General features: G+C 42.0%; 1 protein-coding gene across 2 annotated transcripts in view; it reads left to right on the plus strand.

Annotated features, from left to right (window-relative positions):
- GBE1 (1,4-alpha-glucan branching enzyme 1) overlaps positions 1 to 23895 on the plus strand; it is a 313525-nt gene that overhangs the window by 189315 nt on the left and 100315 nt on the right. For both annotated transcript variants that reach the window (XM_090059712.1, XM_090059722.1), the window contains exon 8: positions 23768 to 23883. In XM_090059712.1, coding sequence (XP_089915838.1) covers positions 23768 to 23883 — 116 coding nt within the window. The remainder of the gene's footprint in view (positions 1 to 23767; positions 23884 to 23895) is intronic.

The following is a 23895-nucleotide window of genomic DNA, read 5'->3' on the forward strand; positions in this document are numbered from 1 at the left end:
GTGTTGTTCACTTTCATGTAAATTTTGGAGCATTTTGGAGTTTGTAGTCAAGCCATTGTAGATAGGAAAAAGTCCTGAAATTAACAATGTATAGGTTTTAACTTAAAATGAAGAAAAGAAGTGCTGGACTTGGAAATTTTGGTGACTCTGCAATAGTACAGGGTTGTTGAGCTTTTTTTACCCTATTTCTGAACTTCCTATAAAATGCAGGTATCTTGGATATCTATACAGGATATGTAATCTGATTGGGGCTGGTTCTTTGTTGCAGGTACAAGAAGATAAAAATCTGACTTGAAGGATGCAACAGGCTACAATCAGACCTCGACAGGTTACAAGGGTGGGCGGACGAGAATAGGATGGGTTTCAACACAGACAAGTGCAAGGTGATGCACCTCGGGAGGAACAACCGGCACCATACCTACAGGTTGGGGAACTCCCCTCTTATCAGCACGGAGGCGGAAAGGGATCTGGGGGTCATCATTGACTCCAAGATGAACATGGGCCGGCAGTGTGGAGAGGCAGTCAGGAAAGCCAACCACACCTTGGCATGCATCCACAGATGCATCTTGAGCAGGTCCAAGGAGGTGATCCTCCCCCTCTATGCGGCACTGGTCAGGCCGCAGCTGGAGTACTGCATCCAATTCTGGATGCCGCACTTCAAGAGGGATGTGGACAGCATGGAGAGGGTCCAGAGGAGGGCCACTCTTATGATCAGGGGACAGCAGGGCAGGCCCTATGACGACAGGCTGCCAGGACCTGAACCTGTTCAGCCTCCACAAGAGAAGGCTGAGGGAGGATCTTGTGGCCTGTTATAAACTAGTCAGGGGGGATCAGCAGGCATTGGGGAAGTCGCTGTTTCCCCGAGCCCCGCTAGGAGTGACCAGGAATAACGGTCACAAGCTGGCAGAGGGTAGATTTAGGTTAGATATCAGGAGGCGCTACTTCACGGTCAGGGCGGCTAGGGTCTGGAACCAGCTTCCAAGAGAAGTGGTGCAGGCTCCTACCCTGGGGCTGTTTAAGAGGAGGTTAGATGAACATCTTGCTGGGGTCATTTGACCCCAGTATTCTTTCCTGCCATGGCAAGGGGTCGGACTAGATGATCTGCTCAGGTCCCTTCCGACCCTACAAACTATGAAACTATGAAGTCAGGAGCATCCTAAAAAGTGGAGATGTTAATCCTAAACATTTTTATGCTTGGGGTGTTGAATTTTATATATATATATATAAATAATATAAAATCTGGATGCAATTATACTAGAGTGGCAAAACTTACTTGTATTCAAAGGTGTAAGTGGCCATTACTATGAACTGGGAAGTGCCCTGTTCCCTCTCCCTCACCCTTCCCTTCTGCACCTTGCATCTTCTCTGCAGCATTTCAGGCTCTGGCTCCAGCAGCTGAGATAGTAGAAAAGTGGCATCAGCACTTGAGGCTGGAGCAGCACCCAGGAGTTTTTTGCTCCTGAAAGAAATGTTACCAGGAAATGATCAGTCAACATACATATTGGTGGCAAAAATGGAGGTGACATCTCCAGCAGGAGAAAAGCTGTTTATAACTGTATTTCTAAGAATACCCTTCGGTAAAGGTATGGGAGGGGAAAGTTTCCACCCCACCCTGCCAGCTCCCTTCTGGTGCCTCTTCACTTAGGCAGCAACTGGGGCAAATGCTCCTCATGCTTACTCATCCCAAGACAGACTGAGTGGCAGCAATATCGTCTCATATCTGGGATTTGAAGGACGTGTAGTGAGAGTGCTTTGGCAGGATGTGTTCTTCCGTAGCACTCCCAGTTTTTGTACGGAGACAGAATAGAAAAGTCCTTGGTATATTAAGCCACAAATAAGAACATACAGATTCCTTCAGCACCACAGCATGTGATAGTGTGCATAAGGTACTATTTCACAATATTAGTGTGAGCGATAAGTATAGCACCAACTACTACTAGTACTTCAGTAGCATTGGATGAAACTTCTCTTATTTGGGGAGAAATAATGACAGATATAAGCTTGGGCCAATAGAAGGGGGAAAATGGGGTTATGTATGTGAGCAGGTAATTTGTGTGTACAGTTTACCTATAAATATAGAAAAGCACGAACAAGGTTCAGTTTGTAAAAACCTGAGTTAAAATACTGTTAGCACAGTTCTTTAAAACAGTATTGAATGTGATTGTATCTAGCCAGCATTTGTATCTGGACCCTGTAGCTGGCACTTGTCATGAGCAATAGATATTTTGCAATATAAACTTCATTTGAAATGGCTGTCTTTTTTACATACAGTCTGAGATCAGTGGAAGTATATTGTGGCAGTCTGTTTTATTTTGGTGTGTAGATCAGAGAAGGAATAAGGGCCAGAAATGTAGTAGAAATTACAAACAAATGTTTACATTTTCAGGGGGACTTTGTTATAGTCTAAACAAACAAAGCTGATCTTTGTTTCAGTTGCAAGGCTTTTCTTTTCCTCAGTGTTCAATATTTTTTCTGCAATATAGTAAAGTCCATAGTAGAAGGAGTTGAAATGTATTCATCTCTGAATTAGATAAAATATAGGTTATATTGATTAAAAGTTATTTGGGTTTTTTAGTACTGTATTTACTTGTTTGTAAGACAAGGTTTTTCCCATTCAACATGAGGAAAATCAAACCTTATCTTAGCATCAAGTATGACTTACCTGAAATCAGAAGATATACATGTCACAGCAAGGTAAGTGAGGCGTGACACCCAGCACATAGCCATGCAGCAGAGGGCAATTGGGCTCACATGGGCCAGGAACTCTCCCCTCAGTGTGCAGGGTCACTCCAACCTGCTGCCTGGATGGAGGTGTCAGAGAGAATCAGACCATGCTGGCCAGAAACCTTGCATGCTTTGGGGATTGTGCTGAGCCAGCACCTCTTGGGTCGTTCCTAGTTGCATGCAAGGAGCCTGGCCAGCATATGCCAAGTTGCATCAGCATCTGCTGGCCAGGCGGCAGCTATGAGCATTATGGCATGGACCAGCTAGGCACCCAGTATGCAGGTGGGAGGGATCTTACAGAGTATTGTAGAGTATGCCAAATGTTAAAATATAATTTCTCCATTGTTTTGTATCTTATAATCTTTGGAACGTTCGATTCGCTTTTTCAGCCCATATGTTAGGTTGAGAATGTGCAGGAGTTGAGGAATACTGAAAGCTGTCTGCTACCTCCCTACAAGTTCCTAAGTGAGCAACAGATGTTGGTAGTTGCACTTCTTACATGCACATCTATTGTAGGGAGCATTGGTTATTAACATGTTTAATTACTGAGGACAAGTGTTTCACCATCTGTTGAGTCTTCCAATATCATATATTATATCTAATTTTAGTAGATTAACCAATATAACTGACTGTACCATATTACTTACTGAATTTTGGGAGGAGCGGGGGGTTCTGATGTTTTGTTATACAGTCAAGTATAAACAAAATAAGCTCTTTGGACAGTGGTGGTTTACAATATGTGTGTCGTTAGATGTTTGTTAAACACTGCTTTGAAAGGCCTAATAAACACTACAATTACCTTGATGTTATATTGTCGGGAAAATTTCAAATAATTGTGCTAGATATAGTGCAGTATACAGAACACTGACTCTAACAAAGCCAGTTCTAAAAGTGATTCTGAAAAATATGTGGCAATTTAAACAATATCTAGTAAGAGATTGAAAGAAAACATACTAACAGTGTCTTTTAGCATAAGTGTGGTTTTTAGTTCTCCATTGTGAAAATATATTTATGGACTGTGAGATTAAGTAGCAGTAAAAATGAAAGTGTTTTTCAATCCCATGGGCTACAATTTAAGTTGAAATAATACCTTATTTTAATTAAATCCTTGAACATCTATATTTAAAAAAAAAATCATTTCCCCTTTTCTCCCCTCCCAACTTTCCAGGAAAAGATTTCTTAGAAAAAAATAATGTGAGCTATATATGACAATGTAACTCTGTTTTTAGATGCCCTTAGTATTACAGCCGTGCAAAATTTCACCAGATATTTCATTCTGAAGCTGTTTCGATGCGTTTTGAGCTTGAAACAGTGTAATCAAAATGAAACAAAAGCCTTTGAAACAGCTTTGAAATGGAACAAGGCCACTTGAAATGTTTTGAAAGTAGGCAGCTGCAGCATCCTGTCATGCTGTGCAGATCCAGGGGTTGTTTCCCCTGGGAAGATTCTGGCACAGCCCCCAGCCCTCCCAGGGGGCACTGGCCCCCTGATCTGCTTGCCGAATGACAGCATGCTGTTGCTGCCAGCTGGGGCTAGCGGCAGCACCAGTCTTCCCTGTGCTGGGTGTGGGCTGTGCAGGTCTCAGCTGGTAGCAACAGCCTTCTGGGATCCGGTAGGCAAATCAGGGGTCCACACCCCTGGGAGGAGTCCAGCAAAGCCTCTGCAACCCTCCCCGGGGTGGCAAGTCCCTGATCTGCCTGCTAGATGACAGGAGGCTGCTGCTGCCAGTAAGTGACAGTTTTGTTTGTCAGCACCTTGAGTTGCAGTTTCCCAGAAACCTCTGCACCTATTTCCATGAAACTTGGCAGGCTTCATGCCCTCAGAAGGGGCTACCATCCCTGCATGTTTCATCCAAATCATCCTAGAAATGACAAAGTTACAGGCAGTTTTGTGCTTCCCCATTATAGGCTATGGGTGAAACATTGAAACAGGAAAACAGTTTTGACGAAACGAAGGGGAACAGTGCTGTTTCACACAGCCTTACTTAGGTCCCACACACATTAATGGGAAGGTGAATAGGAGGAATTAGTTCCTCTCTAACTTAGTGTACCTAGGTGCACTAAGTAGATCGATCTAACCCTTGTCTGATTTAATTAAACATATATGCAGATGCATAAAAATGAAGATTAAGGCAGGATAAAAGCTTAACTACTGAATGGGGGACTTATTTTGATTTTTTTAAAGCTGTTCACAGTGACCTACTGAGGGTGGAGATGCATTATGTAATGAGCACATCAAACTTTTTCACTGGATTCTGACTAGTAAGCAAGCTATTGGTGTTTCATCATGTCTTAAGCAGTTCAAGTTAGTCAACCCCAAGCATAACACCTTTCCATTAGAAAAACTTTATTTTTCCATCTTCTCTTTTCTCTGTACATTATGGTCAGAAGATGTACAGAAGAAAACTAAGGTGGTAGGAATAAAACCTGCACTTGTATAAGGAAACATTCCTTATATACACACGCACATACACACACACAAGTTGTATTTGGGCAAATAGTTTTATCTTGAAAAATAAATAATTTTTTCCTGGTTGAACCATTATATTTAAGTCTACGTCCTACCCCTGTAAAATAAAAGAACTGCCTCCAGATGCTGTTGCTCTTCTTTTAAGTAATAGACGAGGATCCCAATTTTTTTTTACTGTTTTAAAAATAACCTTTAAACAAAAAAAAGGGCAGATTAGTTTCACTAAAACGTGTACATTTTAGACACATGGTTAAAACCACAACTAATAGATTTCAACACATGCATTTTCTTTTCATTATTTGCATAAGAGATAACTGTGTGAGAAAATAACTTTTAGAATATTAGATTTTGATTGGAACAAGTAAATGCTATTTGGACTCTAAGGCATTTTTCTTTCTTTTTTTTTCTTTTACATTCACATTTCCCCACAATGTAATCTTTCCTGAGTAACACTTGAGCCCTTGCTTCAAATATCTTGGCAGTAGAGTGCTTCACATATTTGTTCTTCTTTGTGTGAAAAACTTTTGGTGTCCTTTTGTTAATGTGGTTTTTAATTTATTTTGTGCATCTCACAAAGTACTGGTCTGAAAAGAGAGGCACAAGGCATTGTGTGCAGTGTAATAGTTTAGAATGTAACACCTACACACCGTCATGCCTTCTCTTTTCAAGAGTAGACCAATTTATGTATTTATTGGTCCATCATGGTTCCTATTCTGTCCTTGGTTTTATCTTTTTGAAAACATTACAAAACATTATGGGTTTTCTAAAACGTAATTGGTAGTCAGTCTGTCTAAGCTAGACTATAAACTCCTCAGAGCAGTGGCTTGATTTCAGACACTTGTAGCTAAATCTTCCATACATACCATAATATTAATATTTTATTGACCAAAAACCTTTGTTGTGGATTTTTAAATTGCCCACACCCCGCCAAAACGGTGGGCAACTAATTTAGACCTTTGAAAACAGATACAGCAGTTAGACAATGCCTGCACAATTTAACTCTGTATCTTTAGAGCTGCTTTGGGAGTGGGGTTGTTTAATGGTGTGTTTTGCTGCCTCTTCATTCTATGATTTTTGAGTTTGGGGGTGTTGCCTCATTCATAGATTTCAGGGGGCTGGAAGGGACCTTGGGAGATCATTGAGTCCAGCTCCCTGCCCAAAGGGCAGGAAGTCAGCTGGGGTCATAGGATCCCAGCAAGGTAAGCATCCAGTTTGCTCTTGAAGGTGTTCAATGTAGGTGCTTGAACCACCTCTGATGGCAGGCTATTCCAGACCTTGGGGGCTCGGACAGTAAAGAAATTCTTCCTTATGTCCAGCCTGAAATGGTCTTGCAGGAGTTTGTGACCGTTCGACCTAGTCATCCCTTGGGGTGCTCTGGTGAACAAACATTCCCCCAGATCCTGGTGGTCACCCCTGATAAACTTATAGGTGGCCATCAGATCACCCCTGAGCCTATGCTTTTCCAGGCTAAAGAGTCCCATGGCTCTCAGCCTGTCATCGTAAGATCTGTTTTCCTGACCTCTGATCATGCGCGTGGCTCTCCTCTGGACTCTCTCAAGCTTCTCCACATCCTTTTTGAATTGCGGAGCCCAAAACTGGATGCAGTACTCCAGCTGTGGCCTCACCAAGGCCGAGTACAAGGGGAGAATGACGTCCCGGGATTTGCTCAAGAAGCACCTATGGATGCAAGCCAGCGTTTTGGTCGCTTTATTAGCCGCAGCATCGCATTGCAGGCTCGTGTTCATCTTGTGGTCAATGATGACCCCCAAGTCTCTTTCTTCTGTAGTGCTATCCAACGTAGCACTGCTGAGCCTATAAGGATGCTGCAGGTTTTTCCTCCCAAGGTGGAGAACCTTGCATTTTTCGGTGTTAAACACCATCAGGTTCTCATCTGCCCGTTTGCTGAGCTTGTCCAGGTCAGCCTGGATCACCCGCCTATCTTCTGGCGTGGATGCTTTGCCGCAAAGTTTGGTGTCATCGGCGAACTTGGCCAGTCCACTCCTGACTCCAATGTCCACATCATTAATGAAGATGTTGAACAGTATGGGTCCAAGGACAGAGCCTTGAGGGACCCCACTGGTCACAAGGCACCACGATGAGTGACTACCATCAATTACAAACCTCTGGGTCTGACCACGGAGCCAATTTCCCAGCCAGCGGATCGTGATGGAGCCAAGGCCACAACTGGGCAGTTTGGCCAAGAGGTGATCATGTGATACCAGATCAAAAGCTTTTTTGAAGTCAAGATATATGCCATCAATCTCTTCTCCCTCGTCCAGGTGATTAGTCACAGAAAGAAATGAGATTGGTCAAACAAGACCTACCCGCAACAAACCCATGCTGGCTCTCCCTTAGAATGTTAGCCTGGGCCAGTCCCTCAAGGATGGCCTCCTTAATAAACTTTTCTAAGATCTTCCCCAGGATAGAAGTCAGGCTAATGGGCATGTAGTTAGCCGGATCCACTCTCCTCCCTTTCTTGAAGTTCGGCACCATATTGGCCTTCTTCCAGTCTTTGGGCACTACACCACAGCGCCAGGAGTTTTCAAAGATCTGTGCCAGGGGCTGGGCTATGACTGTCACTAATCATTACAAATATTGCTCTTGTCTATCTCCTACAAATTCCACTGGCTACAGGAGCTGCTTAGATTCAAAGACTAAAGTATGTTCATTTAAACTACCAAATGACTGTGAGCTGAACTGAAGATGTAGTTGGTTTGCTGGTTGTGGTCTGTGCATGGGCAAATCTCATTTTTTAGTGTAAGAACCTGAGATGCCAATCAATATATAAAAAGGATACTATGGCTTCTTCAAATATTGCTGTCCTGATTTGTAGGTGTGTGTTAGATAAATAGTAATTGAAATGAAATCCAATGCAGGAATTTCATTTTGTTAGAAAACAGTGCTAAAATTCAAGCCATGAGTATGCGCTTTTATTTTTTTAACTGGAAAAAAATGTAGTTTTGTAGTTTTCTGGGCACCGTATTTTTCAGGCTCTCATAACCATTTCTTTCTCTAAATTAGCCTTATTCTTGACCCAGATGAGGCATAACTGTTTTGAAGACAACCGCAGTGTGCTAATAGATTTTAGAGCATGACAGTGTTGTTATTTAAGGAACCAGTGCAGCTTACTGTGGTTGATTATATAAAATAAGACACTGAATAATTCTGTATTGTTGAATGCCTTCTGTGTGTAGCCACTAAGGCTGGCTGGCTGGGGTTGCATCTGGTAGGGTAGTAATATTGGTTCCTGTTCTTTAGGCTGAGATCTAACACAGAACTCATGGATTACATGCATACTTTCAATAGTCTAAAAACAAAAATGGTTTTGGTAAAAGTTTAAAACAGTGTTTCCTTCTGCTTTGAATTAGAGAGCAGTGGAGAAAGTGGAAATTTTCCAACTAAAAGACAAAGGAAACTTTATAATAAGTCTCCTTTCACTAGGAGGAGAACAGGGGAAACATTCAAGAGGCTCTGGGCAAAACCTGTGAAATGGTCAACAATGTCCTGTTACTAGAAGGTTGAAACCCTGGGACCAGGCGTTTAGGAGGGGTCTGTACTCCAGGAGTGAGTCCAGAGACACTAAAGTGGAACAGCATTGCCTAGATTCTGTTTAAATTCTGGAAAATTAAGATTCACAGGGATCCAGCCATTAAGCCCCACAAGGACATCATGGACAAAAAACAGAAAACAGTTGTTCAAGGAAAACTTCAAAACCTCCTTGAGTTCCTTGTTCTTGAGTCATACAGTAGCATGTTAGTACTTTATTTTTTTAATTATTTTTTGTAGTAGGTGTGGGATAAACTAATAACATTCTGTCTTTTAACTTTATCTATCATTAACAAAGAATGAGGGTTCCTATAAACTCAGATAATCAAATCTGCTGGTGTATGCTAATTAGCACATTCCAGCAGCCTCTGTGTCTTGTGTATTCAGCATCCCCATGCTTCAAAATGGCAGTGGGGGTGCTTTAACTAAAGCTTATCGAACAAGCTTTAATTAAAGGGTCCCCACCACCATCTTGAAGTGTGGGATGCTGAATACACAAGATGCTGTGGGCACTGTTGCTGTTGCCCCCCTCCCCCCAATGCACACACCCCTGGAGCATATGTAAAGACACCCTGACTGTTTAGATAACCTTGTAGTTGACGTTCAAGCTTTATAAAAATTGAAAAAGCGTGGGTTAATTCCTTAAAATTACTGTGTTTTCTGTTTGGCAGAACCATAATTATCCAATCTTGGGACACAGCAAAACATTCTTCCTAAACATATGAGTGAAATTTGCTGAAAGTGTTACAGTATTTCCTATTGCCTGAAAAGAATAGGAATGCAAACGTGAAATAAACATCCATAACATGAAATAACTAAGGCATTTGACCTGCTTGGGCTTTTCTTCCCATAGTGTATGAGAAATAGCTGCATAATTTGGCCCGTACCTGAAGTAATATTTATGCCAGGAATTATGGGGACAAAACGTACAGTTTTATGAAGTGAATAGATTTCATAGACATTAGGGCTGGAAGGGATCTCATGAGATCATCAGGTCCAGCCCCCTCCCAAAGGGCAGAAAGTTAGCTAGGGTAAAAGGATCTCAGAAAGATAAGCATCCAAGCATTTCTTAAAGGTATCCAGAGTAGGTGCTTGCACCATTTGTGGGGGGAGTCTATTCCAGACTCTGAAGACTTGAACGGTAAAGAAATTTTTCCTTATGCCCAGTCTAATGTGGTCTTCCAGAGATTTGTGACCATTAGACCTTGTCTTCCCTTGGGGTGTCCTGGTGAGCACACATTCTCCCAATTCCTGATGTACACCCCTTATATACTTATAGGCTGCCACCAAGTTCCCCCTGAATCTGTGCTTCTCCAGGCTGAAGAGTCCCACGGCTCTCAGCCTCTCCTCATAAGACCTGCTCTGTTGACCTCTAATCATGCACATGGCTCTCCTCTGGACTCTCTCAAGCTTCTCCATATCCTTTCTGAAGTGCGGAGTCCAGAAGTGAATATACATAATAATCCGCAGAAAATCTCCAAGCAAGATAACTCATTCCAGTCTGATGGTTGTGAGGTGGTGACAGTAGCTTGAACACTTTCAAGCCCTTGTTTGTAGTTCAGTGCATTTAGGGGAACAGGGTAGAGAAGAGGAAGTTTACACTGATGTCAGGGCCATTATAATTTCAGATATACAAGTAAACACTTTAAAAAAAAAAAAAATCACAAGTAGTATCCATGGCTGCTTACAGACATTTAAAAAAAACAAAACCCAAACAGGCGCTTTACTTTAAACTCAATGTGCTGCTATACTGAGCCCAGTGCATGCCCAGAAGAGGAATTTTGTTTGTTGGGCCCAGCTCGCCCAATGTCTATATAGATTGGATACTTTAGTGAAGCTTTTTTGGTGCTTTTATCTAATCGCTGGTTAGCTATTAGATAAAAATGCTAGAAAGCCTCCCTGAAGCACCCAATCTATACAGACGCTAAGTCGAACTAAACTGCTGCTGCTTCCAATAAAGCTTTGTTTGTTTGTTTGTTTGTTTGTTTGTTTTTAATGTTTATAAGTATCCTTTATTTTTAGGTAATTTAAGTTCAGATGCTAATGCTATAGAAAAATGAAATACAGAACTAAATAGCTTTTCTAATCATGGGTTATTATGGGACATACTGGGTAAATGGGCACTAGGCATTCTATCACTCCATGATAGAAGTTTTGTATTTTGATACAGCAACATCTTAAATCAAATTCCCAAGGAAGGTTTTCAGTAATGTATCACTAATCAGCTTTTGTGGTATAGCTTAATAAAATAAAAGAGCCAGGGTATTAAGAAAAAAACAACCCAAAACAGTTCTTGAAAGTTTAATAATCACTTCATATATTTGAGGTTATGTAATGAATGGCTGTGTTTCAGTTAACTTTGTGATTGCTAAAACTTGTATGCACAAATATTCATATGCATAACAGAACTGGTTTTAGTGTTTAATTTAAAATGTTTAATGTACCAGCCATCAGGTATGAAAGCAGTGATATCTCTCATGACTGCTTAGTTCTGGACAGGGCAAATCCATAGGAGTATAGGGAACAGTTCTCCCAACTTCTTGTAATAAGTATTGAAGAAAGAGGTTCTGACATCATTCTTAATCCATGTGTAGAAAAAAAAGGAGGACTGCTACTGTCAAACTTCCAGCTCCAGCCGTAGAATGAACGGCCTTTGCTTAAGGAACCGAAGTCCTCCAAACAAAGTACATTGTCCATAAAAAAGTATTTTAATTTTCTTTTAACTGCCTGAAGAAACTCAGCTTCATCAGTTCTTATTTTGTCTCTGCTTCATTTAAATAAATAAACAAAAAATAGACAATGGAAAAGGTCTAGTATTTTTAATTTACTTCAATCTTTTCTCTACGTTAAAAATTAAGCTTAGTTGCTGTTTTTTAATAAAATTGGATATATGGATGGATGGGAGGTACTGCTGTTAAATTTTCAGGTTGTCCACCTACCCACATACTGCTCTCACATCAAATTCTGAGGGTTTTGAGGAACACAAATTATGCACCATAGTAGCATAGTTTAAAGTGTTGAACACAGCTGTGTCTGTAAATATTTTCTCTTATGAAATTTCCATCAGTAACAGGAAAGTATATGCCCTAATAATAGTGACTACACTTCAAGAACTGATAAAGATCCTCTTATCAAAGCATGTTCTCAAAGGCCATTAATCTGTGACTATTGAGGAGGAGGACAGGAAAGGGGAAACCAGCATTAATTTGAATTATATGCTAGTTGAAACAAAAATTACTTGTCTGTCCTGGCAACATTTGGAATATATAGTCTTTTCTTCATTTAAAAAAAGTGTCTGTTTATCCTTTTATATTGGGCTCCAAATTAAGTCAAGTAACTACGTATTTGCAAAATCTTCCTGTCTTCACGGCATGACCACTTAATTGTATTGAGATGGTTCTCAGTGGGGGAACTTGGTGAACTTGAAAGGGCACTTATTTGGGGAGGCAGGAAGGGAGGGAGAAAAGTTTCAAATGCTGGAAAACCAATAGTTATAGAGGCTAAGATTGTTTAGGCTGCTTATCTGTTGTTTATAGGTGGACCAGACTGGATGCAGACTGATTAAGCAAACTTGTCAGAGGAAAGGAGGTATTCGGGGATCTAGCTTGAATCAGTTTCTAATCCATTCAAGAAGTCAATATTAGATGCGTGTTTCTGATCAGGATCTGTTCCAATGGCCATTGCAGCTGTCCAGTGAGAATGGTTTGTAGTGTTGTTATAGTAGTGCTTGAAGCTTAATGTTCTAGTAGGTTGTTTGCAATGGAAACAAATAATGCAGGATACCCTTCCCCAAATAGTAAGCAGAAACGAGCGTTAAAATTACATTGTCAGATGTTTTAAAACAAGGATTCTCAACCACATCTGAGGTGCCTTGAGATACTTTCAGTACTTCCGATAGCCCTGTTAAGTGTGCAAATGTGACTCACAGGCTAAACCAGGCAGGTGATTTCATATAGGATCTGTGGTCACTGTAATAGAAATATTGCTCTTATTTTTCTATTGTCAAAAAAGAAAGTGAAAATGAAGAGCTAACATTTTCAGAGGCATGCTTTGACTCCAGGAAGGTCAAGAATCACTGTTTTAAAACACAGGTTGTTTATGTGTGCAAACAACTGTTTGCAGGACCTGGTTTAGGTTTAGGCAGCTTGTTTTTAATCTGCTTAAAGTGGGAGCAAAATGTGAAGGCATTTGCTGGTTGCCAGGAGTGGAGCAGGGAGCCTGGGGAAGGGCTGGCAGGTCCAGTGGGGAGTTGGTGGATCTGTTGTGGGGAGGAGGGGAGAAGGAGTTGCTTTGTTGGTAAGGAGGTAGTCAGAGGGGCTAAAAATAGTTGGAGGAGGATAGGAACAGCATAGGTGTGGGGCTCTGGTGAGAGACTGGGCTTTCCCCAGATGTTCATTAGACTGGATTAACCCATTTTAGATCAGGTTAACCCAGACCAATCCAAAGTCAGTTCACCTACTGAAGTGAACTAACTTTAGATTGAGTGCAATATTATACAGCAGTTTAAGCCCTGTGAAGGCCAGCATGTCTAGTCATTTAAATCGAGCTACCTGGGTGAGTTCTATCTAAATGTAAAATGTGTATGTACCTTATATCACTGCATGTAAGAAAACAAGCAGAAATTGTTGCTTTCAAAATGAGGACCTGTCTGTGTTGGAGTTAAGACTGCAGATTCCCAAAGAATAACAAAAAACAGGTATTTTCAGGATTATTTTTCACTTATTCCTAAAAATAAGGACTAATGGGTAAATGAGAATTGTAAGCATGATTAAATCAACTATGAATAAATAACATATTTTAAAATTAATAGTTTTCTATATCAGAATGCAGAGTATTCAAGCCTCTGCATTCTGAAATCAGTTTAGTTTCATGTTGCAAAATAAGTACTTGATACTTTTATTTGAAAAGAAGGAAAAGTAAGTTGCCATTTTTTTAAGCTAATTAGTTTTAGTGAGTGCTGTGGCATTAGTGTTTCTTTAATTAAGAGCTTTTCTGCACGTTTTGTGCTATAACATTTGTCAGGTTTTTTGTCTTTTGAAAGCTGTACACATATTGGCCAACTTCTCTTTTGATGATATGCTGGCATTATTCAGTATTATACAACAAACACAGAATTACAACGCTTACTGGAAGTGTCTAATGAATTCTATGAAAGATGCTTAGTATATATTTTTGTAGATTATCCAGAATTTGAGTTATTTTGGAAATAGAAATGGCATTGTTAAACTCCAACAGTATATTTTATTAATATATAACTAATGAATTGTGTTACTCTTCCTTAGCTATTGATACTAGTACCTTCTAATGATTATTGTGGTTTACCTTGCAGAGAAATGTAGGTTATTTCTTGTTCACATTCTTAAAATTGCAATGCTTACTATATAGCTTTTATTTAACTTGTATGCAATAAGTGCATGACAGAAGGCCCTGAGAAGTTAAAACAGCTAATGTTTAATGAATATATGTAACTTCTCAGTGTGTCTCAGCAGCTCATTGTGGTACAGACATTTTAAAAGTAGTAATGTCATCATGTTTAACCTTTCATAATACTATGCAAGTATCACCTGATCTAAAACTTCAGGAAATATTGCCTGAAAGTGCAGTCAGACCAAGAGTTAAAAGTACTATTTACCTTTGTTTTGTAACTGCTATTTGCAATGATGTATTGATTATGTCTGTTCCATGAAGTGCTCTTCATCTCTTTGATCCAGAGGTTTTTCTGTGGCCACTTGTACACACAATCAGTGTTTAGTCCCCTAACTTAAAATTAGAGATGCACCGATACATCCGTCCGATATCGGATCAGTACCAAAATAAGGAAAATTGACTGCATCAGAAATCAGCCTGATACAGCAGATTAATTTGACTGATAAATGCCATATGTGTGTGCAGATCAACCCTCACTCTGCAGTGAGGGAGGGGGCCAGGGCAAGCGCTGCCCAGCCAGGGCGGGGCGAGGTGTGGGATGGAGCCATGACTTATCGGGGATGGGTGGCTCCCACCACTGCTTACACCCTGGCTGGACACGGGGGCATGTGCCTCCAGATCTGTGTGGAGCAGGGTAGGCTGCAGCTGGAGATGGGGCTGTGGCAGGCTCTTCTCGGTGGGGGCTGGGCTCAGAGCAGGGGCTATGGAGGGGGCTGCAGCCACCCCTAGTTTTGCCGTAGCTCCCTCCTGGCACAGCCTTAGCTCTTCCCGGCATGTGGGAGGAGGTGGGGGTTGAGCTAGGAAGAGCTGGGGCTGCACTGGTTGGCCAGTGGCAGCGGCACTAGGAGATAGCTATGGCAAAATCTGGGGTGGCTGCAGCCCCCTCTGTAAACCCTGCCCCAAGCCCAGCCCCCAGTGAGAAGAGCCGGGTGCAGCCCCAGATCCAGCCCACAGCTTCAGCCTGCCTGCCCCATGCAGATTTGGGGGTGCACACCCCCCACACCCTCCCAGAGTGTAAGCAGCAGTGGGAGCTGCCCCCCAACAAGTCATGACTCCATCCCACGCCACCCTGGCTGGGCAGCACCTGCTCCTGGCACCTCCCTTGCTGTGGGAGGGATTGATCTGCTCTCCCACACCCCTTCCCTCCCACCTTCCCTTCCACTACAACTGACTTACCAGGTGGAGGCAGCTCTCTGCATTGTATTGGAAATTGGCTTGCTATTGGCTGATATGCCTCCTTAAAAATCGGATATCAATATTGGCCCCCAAACCTGTATCAGTGTAACCCTAATTAAAATAATGGGTTTTTAATTGTGATGATTAAAAATCCACCATTTCAATTTAGGGCTTCCGTCACCGTTACGGTGAGGGCCCAATCCTTCCTTTTTCTTTTCTTCCTTCTCCTGTGAAGCCTGCCCACCTCTGCAGTGGCCAGCAGGCTGAGCAGTCCCTGAGCTGCAGGTGGTGGCATAGGGGGCGGTGCTTCCCTTTGTGGTGCTGGCACCACCTGGGAGCTGTCAGTGTGAGCTGCTAGGAGGCAGATGCTGCCTGGTGGGTGCTGCTGGTGTAGGGTAATGTCTGGGTCCCCCTGCTATTAAGATCCACAGAAAGCTCACCCCCCAGCCATGGAGAGGCAGACAGGCTCCACAGGGGGAAGAGGAAGAAGGATCAGGCCCCACACTGCTTGTGGGCTCAGGGAAGAGTTAGATCCGGCAGATGCTTCCTGACAGCTGGGGCAGCACCTGCACAGCTAACAGCCCTCCCAGGTGGCCCTGGGAGATGCTGCCACTAGGGACGGAAGTACCACCCCCCTCCCCACCCCACTGCCCATAGCTCAGGGGCTGTACAGCCCAGCAGCAGCTTGCACAGGCTAGGTCCACTGAGTGCGGCGGGGGGGGAAATGGCAAGGGGCCTGATCTTCCCCTCCCCCCAAGCCTACCTGCCTTTCCTGTGGCCAGCAGGCCCAGAGCTTCACTCCACAGTGTTTACACTCTCTGGAGCCACCTGGGTAGGCAACTAGCAGGTGGGTGCTGCCCCAGCAACCAAGCAGCACCCAGCCCAATCCAAATGTTCCTTGAGCCCAAGCTGGAGCAGCAGTCTCACCGGGTGGCACCAGTGGGCATCGACACTGGAAGAAAGTACTGGGGCCCTCCAGCACCTTGCCCCTCAGCCATGGGAGATGCAGGCAGGCTCTGGGTGGGGGGTGGGGAAAGGATCGGGCCCCTTACTGCTTCTGCCTTCAGCCTCCCTCTCCCACAGCAGCACTGCAAGCTGTCAAAGGCTGCAACGTTACAAATAGCTATGCTGCAAACTAAACTACATGTGGATGTGGTTGGGTTTGGAATGTAGCTGTAACTGGTTTAAATTGTAAAAAAATAAAAAGAAAGAAAGAAGAAAATCCACGCATGTACAGTATGATGCAATTAAACCACTAAAACGGCGACTTTGTCACGTGTACAAGTGCCCCATGATCCTAGTGCAAGATAACACTGGTCAAAGCAGTTCTGCCTATCTAGAAAGTTGGTTGGAGACATGAGTTGTATGCTTAAGAAAGCTGGATGTGCATGAACCTATTGTGAAACATGTGTGTACCACCACATCTAGTAACTGATTTTTCTCCCTTTCTGTTATTTATCCTTTCTAGCTTACTCATGAGGGATAATGACTCTTTCTTAAATTTAGTTTTGCTGGTCTGTACAAACGTATTTTAAACTCATGTCAGAAGACAGGCTCTTTATTTTCCCCTAATCATCCTGGTAACTGTTCTCTGCACCTGTTAAGGTTTGAAATAATCTTTCTTGTGCATGAGTGACCAGAATGTTTTTACAGAATTTCAGATAAAGCTCTCTGCAGTGTTTTGCATAAGGCCAAACTTGATTCCACAGATGTTTCATGCACCCAAGTAACTCTCTGATGCTGAGCATTCTTTTTATAGTCAGTAGGACTCCTGATGTGTAAAGCATTTTACATGTGTCAGTGTTGTAGGATGGTTATTAACACAGAAGGTGGAGCTGTCGCACATGACGTACTTGTGTTGCGCTGCATTAAGGCGATGTTTTTATTAAAGCTCTAAAAGGTAACATAAATAAAGTATTAACCCAAATAACAAAGGTCATAGAAGCTTACATGTCTTGTGTTTGATACTATATCCTCGTACAATTCAAAGAGGGAAAATTAGTCTGAGTCTGATACATTGTGAATGCTACTCAGATAGCCACATGAATGGAATATAATCAAGCATAGGAAAAAGGATCATGAAAAGATCTAAGCCTGAAAAAGGCAGAGTAAAGATGAAGTAATAGCAAATGATTGATCATGAAGAATAGGAATGGAAAGGAACCATGGAATAGGGATAATGGTACACTTGATCATTAACGGAGTTCTATATAGAGAAACTTGTTTTTGTATTACTGTAGAATTTAGGGCATGTTCAAGATGGGACACATGCATCCCTTGACTGTTGTGTCATGGCTGCCACATACACAGATGCTGATTTATAACAGGCACAAAAAGATACAGGGAAGATCAAGGGAAGGGAGAACCAAATCTACACTGCTATTGTAGAAGTCTGTAACCTTCTATATTTAAAATAAAATAGGTACAATATATTCCCTATTATTGCCAGCCTTGTAAAGGACAGTATCCATTGTCAGATATTCAGCAAGTTGAACTGGAGTCGTATTAAAAACATTGTCTTTGGGAGTACACAGTATTATTGCTATTGATGTATTCCCTATACTTGCAAGGAAGGAATACAGAGATAATCATCCGTGGTTTGAAAAAAAAATTATAATTGGGATTTCAGTGGCAATGTTAATAGGGTCTATATAAAGGAGGTATAGATCTATGCATCCTTTATATATAGATCTATACAAAGGATGTATAGATATGTGTATAGAAGTATATATCTGTGTTTATAGATGTGTGTAGCTGTATAGAATGGAGGACAAAAAAGATAGATATGTATATAGGTGTGTGTGTGTGTGTGTGTGTATAAATCTTTTTTGCCTCCATGCTTTGTGCTAAATTTTAACTTTTTAGAATTTTTTTTAATACCAACAAGTGTACAACGCGGAGTAGAAATATTGTAACATTTAAAAAGTTATCAAAAGTCTTCCTGGGGGAACGCTGTTATTACTTTCACAAAATCAACTCTCTTAACTAGTGCAGAGCCCCAGATTGGTTTGCGTAGTGGAATTCATATTGTTACCCTCTCCACTCTTTCCTCATACATTATTGCTTTCATTGCAAAGCTTAGGTTTTCAATCCTTTATCCTACCAACAGCTCGGTGTTTGGGGCCAGTGGCAGTGCCCTTAATTCATATATAACCGTGGACTCTTGTCCGGATTGATCTTCAAGCCTGCTTTCATTGTAGCACAAGTAGAGCTACCTTTGAAAATAGTGCTCAGCAGCATCTAGGTGATAAGAATTTCTTAGGATGAGCTTTTTGTAGAAACTGTCCACACTCCAAGGTAAGCTCACCATCCCATTGTAGATTGTCTGAAGAAGTGGAGAGTTGAAGCAGGTCCTCAAAACACCTATTGTGAAGCACTTGCAGAGAAACAAAGTTAACAGGAACAGGCAGCATGGATTCACCAAGAGCAAGACATGCCTGACCAACCTGAGATCCTTCTTTTAGGAGGTGATAAGCTTTGTGTATGGGGGACAGCAGCGGATGTTTTTATACCTTCACTTTAGCAAAGCTTTTGACACTGTCTTCCATGCCATTCTTATTAACAGGCTAGATGAAAGTACTGTAAAGTGGATGCATAGCTCATTGGATCATCATATTTGATGAGTAGTCATCAATGTTTCAATATCTAGTTGGAAAGAGTATCAAATGGGGTTCCACAAAGGTCTGTCTTGACTCTAGTATTGTTCAATATCATCACTAATCATTTGGATGATGGAATTCAGTGGATGATTTATAGATGGCACCAAGTTGCAATTTGGGTGGAGTTGCAGTAAACTGGAGGGTAGGGCTAGGATCCAGAATGACCTGGATAGACTGGAAAACAGATTTGCAAACAATTAGATGAGACAAAAGAGTGACAAGTGCAAAGTCCTGCACTTGGGACAAAATAACTGTATGTACAAATACAGATTGCGCAATGACTGGCTAGGGTGCAGTGCTGCAGAGAAGGACCTGGGGGGTTACAGTAGACCAGAGTTCAGCAACACTTTTGGCCAGAGTGCCAGAAAACCCCAGCCTTGACCCACTCCTCAACTTTGGGTGCCAGAGTCAGATTGACAGGGGAGCATTGAAGGGCCCAATCAGTATTGCTGGTGGTGGGTGCATGTGTGCCTACCCACTACCTGCTGCAGTTGCCGAGCGCCTGGGATAGCTGTGACAGGAGGACAGGAGGCTTCAGACAAGTGCACCAGTTTCCAAAGCCTCAGCACCAGCTCCATTGCAGCAGCTGCTGTACATAAGGAATGAAGAGGGATATGATAAGTCTTCAAATACATGAAGGATGTTTATAGAGAGGATAGAGATGGGCTTGTTTCTGTGGGTGTAGGAGACAGGACTAGGAATAATGGCCACAAGCTTTAGTAGGGGCAATTTAGGTTGTAGAGTCAGAGGAATGTTCTTACTAAGATGATACCCACGCCTTGGAACAGGCCACCTAGAGAAATTGTGCAGTCTCTACCCTTGGAAGTTTTCAAGAGAAGGTTACACAGGCTAGGATGGTTTCATCTAAGATGATACTGCTTTGAGCAGGGGGCTGGACCAAATAACCTCATGAGATCCCTTGTTACCCCTACTTATTTTATGTTCTTATGATCGTGAAACTTTTAAGAAGAATAATATGTTACACCTACCATAAAAACTATTTAATTTTAAGGGCCTGCTGCAATTGGATATTATTCTATATGAACATTGCATTGGTTTAGTTATAACTGTGTTTCTCTACAAAAAGAAAAAACAAAACCCCACAAAACAATACCCTCCCTCTGCCACAGAACGTAGTATGTTCAATGACCCTCAGTTGCAATATAGGGCTTCATTCTTCTGATGATAACATTATCTGACCAGGAAAATTAATTACCATGTTTACTTGAATAGAAGATGACCATGATAATAAGGTGAGCTCTCGATAATTAGATTCTATCTATGAAAAATAGATAAATTTGTTATAATTTTGCAGGTATAGGATCTAATTTTTGGAAGTTTGACTTCAATTTGTCTCCGTCCTACTGCTACAGCAGGGAAAATAAATTTGCGTAGTCAGGTAGTCCCTTTGCTCTCTGCTTTCCTCCTTTTTTTTTCCATGGAAGCCCCTTCTCCCTCTTCTTACTGTCAGACCCTGCTCTCCTGATCACAGAAGCAAGCAGCAAATTTCAGAATATCTAACCTTGAAATTAAACATGGCTGTAGCAACTTGCATATAGTGCCCATACACTTAGTTCATCCAAAATAGATGCATATTACCTTTTTTTTAAAAAACTGCTGCAAGTTTTAGCACGTGTAATCCATAAACATGGTTTTAAGTATTATATTGGCATCTGCTTTTATGTAGTACAAACTATACACGCATTAGTCCAAAAACAAAAGGCTCAAGATTTACTGTATGGGCCAGAGTAGCTGGGCTAGTCAGCAGCATTTCAAGCTGTGGTGACCCCACAGCGCAGCACTGCTCAGCATGTGTGTACCCTCCAGATGCCCATCACAAATGATCCGTGTGCAAATTAACCCCCACTCATAATTGGAACTGGGTGTTCTTGTTATGAGTCCTGAGATCCTCCAAAACTGAGATGCATTTAAGGTGCAAGGCAACCTGGCCTAGCTCCGTCTTGCGGAGGGTGGGGCCATAGTAATCATATGGGATACAGTGAGAAAGGGAGTGACAGAGGGATTCTGGTGGACTATTTGGGGCCCCGTTTGGTGATGTTTGCCAGGCATTTAAGGTTGATAAAGAAACAGATTAGAAATGGGAAAGAAAGCTCTGCTGTGGGAGTGAAGAGGAAGTAAAAATATATTCAATGCAGTGTCTCACCATGATTTGAAAAAGTCAGTGATGAGGGGGACTGTGCTTAAGGTACTATCATAAATCTTATTAAGATTCCTAAACTATCCTTACGGTAGGTTCCTATCCACAGATTTTCCCATTGTGGACCACGGGCTTTTATCCGTGCTCTGTGTTAGCTACATTTAATCAACTTCATAGTTGGTTTCTACTACTAAGCACAAGCTGATTTTGGCAGCAATTTAATTATGGACAGTGTATTTAGTGAGGCTTCCTTTTATGTGATATCCAATATGAGGGGTGTTTTTCCCCATGCCAGTTGCTCAAAAATCTACCACCATTACTGAGGCAGTTGGGATCCTCAATTCAGGAGCTAGGAGCAGGAATGTAGGACCTCTATTTTCCAATCTAATTATTCAATAAGAATTTTTTTACTGTACTAGATGTTTTAACCACTTGTTTTCTTAGGGCCATCTCTTGCTTTTTGATATCTGGTTCAGCTACTGATTTTCTGTATTTATTTATAGCCCACTACTCTTAAATTTGAAAAAGTCTTGCCATCCTCTACTAGTTTGGAAGTTAGGGTAATATCTTTGGCTTCTTCCTTCTGCTTTCTCTGTGGCAGATTAGGTTGCTCTTAGTGTTTTGGGATGTTGTGCCTAGTAGTTGTGTAAGAGAGTTGTTCTTGCAATTTTTAAGAATAGGTTAAATGTACACTTGTCTTGGATGATTTAGATAGGGTCAATACTACCTTGATGACAAGATGTACCTCAGGACATCTAATCCAGGACATTCTAACTTTTTTTCCTTTGCTTCTGTAAATAATTTTCTTTCATGAGCCTGTAGGAGATCTCAAAAGGTGAAACATTATTATGCTATGGTTCTTGCTATGTTTTAAATATAATTTTGTAGCTGCTGTCCATTTCAAAGCACTATCTCTTGCATTTAAAATAATTAAAAATATTCTTTACTGAAAGCAGTAATCCATCACCAGCTGCGTGCAAAGTAAAGTTTCATTATTGTTACTTTTTTGTTTAGTCTTTCACAAAAAGGGAACCATTAAGAAATTACACAGCATGTTTTGTCTTAACCATTTATATTAACTGAGTAAACCAGTGCTACAGACACAGCTTCCTTCTTCCAAATATGGGGCATTTTTGCTTGCCTGGTTAATGTTCTTTGGATAGAGAATGTCGTTTAAAGGCACAGTTGACTATATGAGGGAGCAAGGTAATGTTAGGTACTTAGACAAGACTAAGCCTTACAAAAAGTTATTACAATGTTGTTCAGATTTCACAAAAGAATGTATACTGAAAAATAGGGGTGCACCAATAGGGAATTTTTGGGCTGATACTGATGGCTGATTTTTAACGAGCCACATCAACTGATGAAATCCAATTGCTGATTTATGCAACTGGGCAGCATGGAGAGCAGCACCGTACTGGTAAGTCTGTTGTGGAGGAAGAGGTGAGGGGGGAGGGAAAGGGCATTGAGGTGCAGATTGAAGCCCCTGTGGTGAGGGAGGGAGTGGGGCTGGGGCAGGGGCAGCTGCTGCACAGCAGGATGGGTGGAGCATCCAGGAGCATGGGGGGATCATCCCACTATTGCACACACCCTGAGAGGGTATGTGGGGGGTGCCCTCTGGAGCTGTGCATGGGGCAAGGGCAGGCTGCCTTTGTGAGCTGGGGCTTGGAGTGGCACTGGCCTCTTCCTGGTGTGGGCTGGGCTGCGCTCAGGGTGGGCAGCAGTGGTGCTGGGAGGGGGCTATGGGGGGGAGCTGCAGCCATCTCAAAATTCATCATGGCCCTAATAGTGCTGCTGGCTCTCACACCCCAACTCCACCACCCATGGAGAGGAGCCCAGCACTGACCCCAGCCCAAGCCCACGCTGGCAGCCTGCCTGCATCCCACACATAGATCCAAGGACATATGCCCCCCCATATCCTCCCAGGGTGCATGCAGTGGCAGGAGCTGCACCCCCCCCTCAACATTCCTTGATGACAGGCTCGTGGCTCTGTCCCATGTCCTGACCCAGCTGTGCAGCCAATGCCTCTGCCCCCCCCACACACCTTCCCTCGCAACAGACTTGACAGCCAGACCCAGCTGCTCTCCACGCTGCCAGGCTGCACTCCTGTCCACCTGCATGTTGTGTTGCATCTGTGCGCATTCATGTTGGCATTATGGCCCACATCAGCCAAAAAATGCTAACTGCTGATGCAGTCAATTTTCCTTATATCATTGCCAATCTAATATGGGACGAATGTATTGGTGCGCCTGTACTAAAAACCTATTTCATTGGATTTCAAGCATATTTAGTAAGGTAAAAATACATTATATATATATATATAGTAAGGTATTAATATATATATATATTAATCAGTTTAAATGGAGGTTCACATTGGATTAGTCATCTCAAAATATTTTAAGCCTAATTTGTTCCATCTTCAAATGACTAAAGGAATGTTCCGTTACAATATATAAAAATGAAACTTTCTATACAAAGTCAGTAACAAATGTTGTTAAAAATATTGATTCAGTAGTCTACTTGAAATAGAATACAGCTCTTTTACTAGATAGAGTATGCATTGCAACCAGAAACGTGCCCTGTGCTCATAACCTAACTGTCATTTTAGCTGGGAAGTTTTGAGGTTCCTTCTCTCTAACTTGAGATCATGGATAGAAGAGTATAGCTTTGATGGCTTCCGTTTTGATGGTGTTACATCTATGATATACCACAATCATGGAATTGGTAAGTAAACTT

The sequence above is a fragment of the Crocodylus siamensis genome, chromosome 1 (assembly GCF_052110815.1).
Source record: "Crocodylus siamensis isolate JL-2025a chromosome 1, ASM5211081v1, whole genome shotgun sequence".
Lineage (NCBI taxonomy): Eukaryota > Metazoa > Chordata > Crocodylia > Crocodylidae > Crocodylus > Crocodylus siamensis.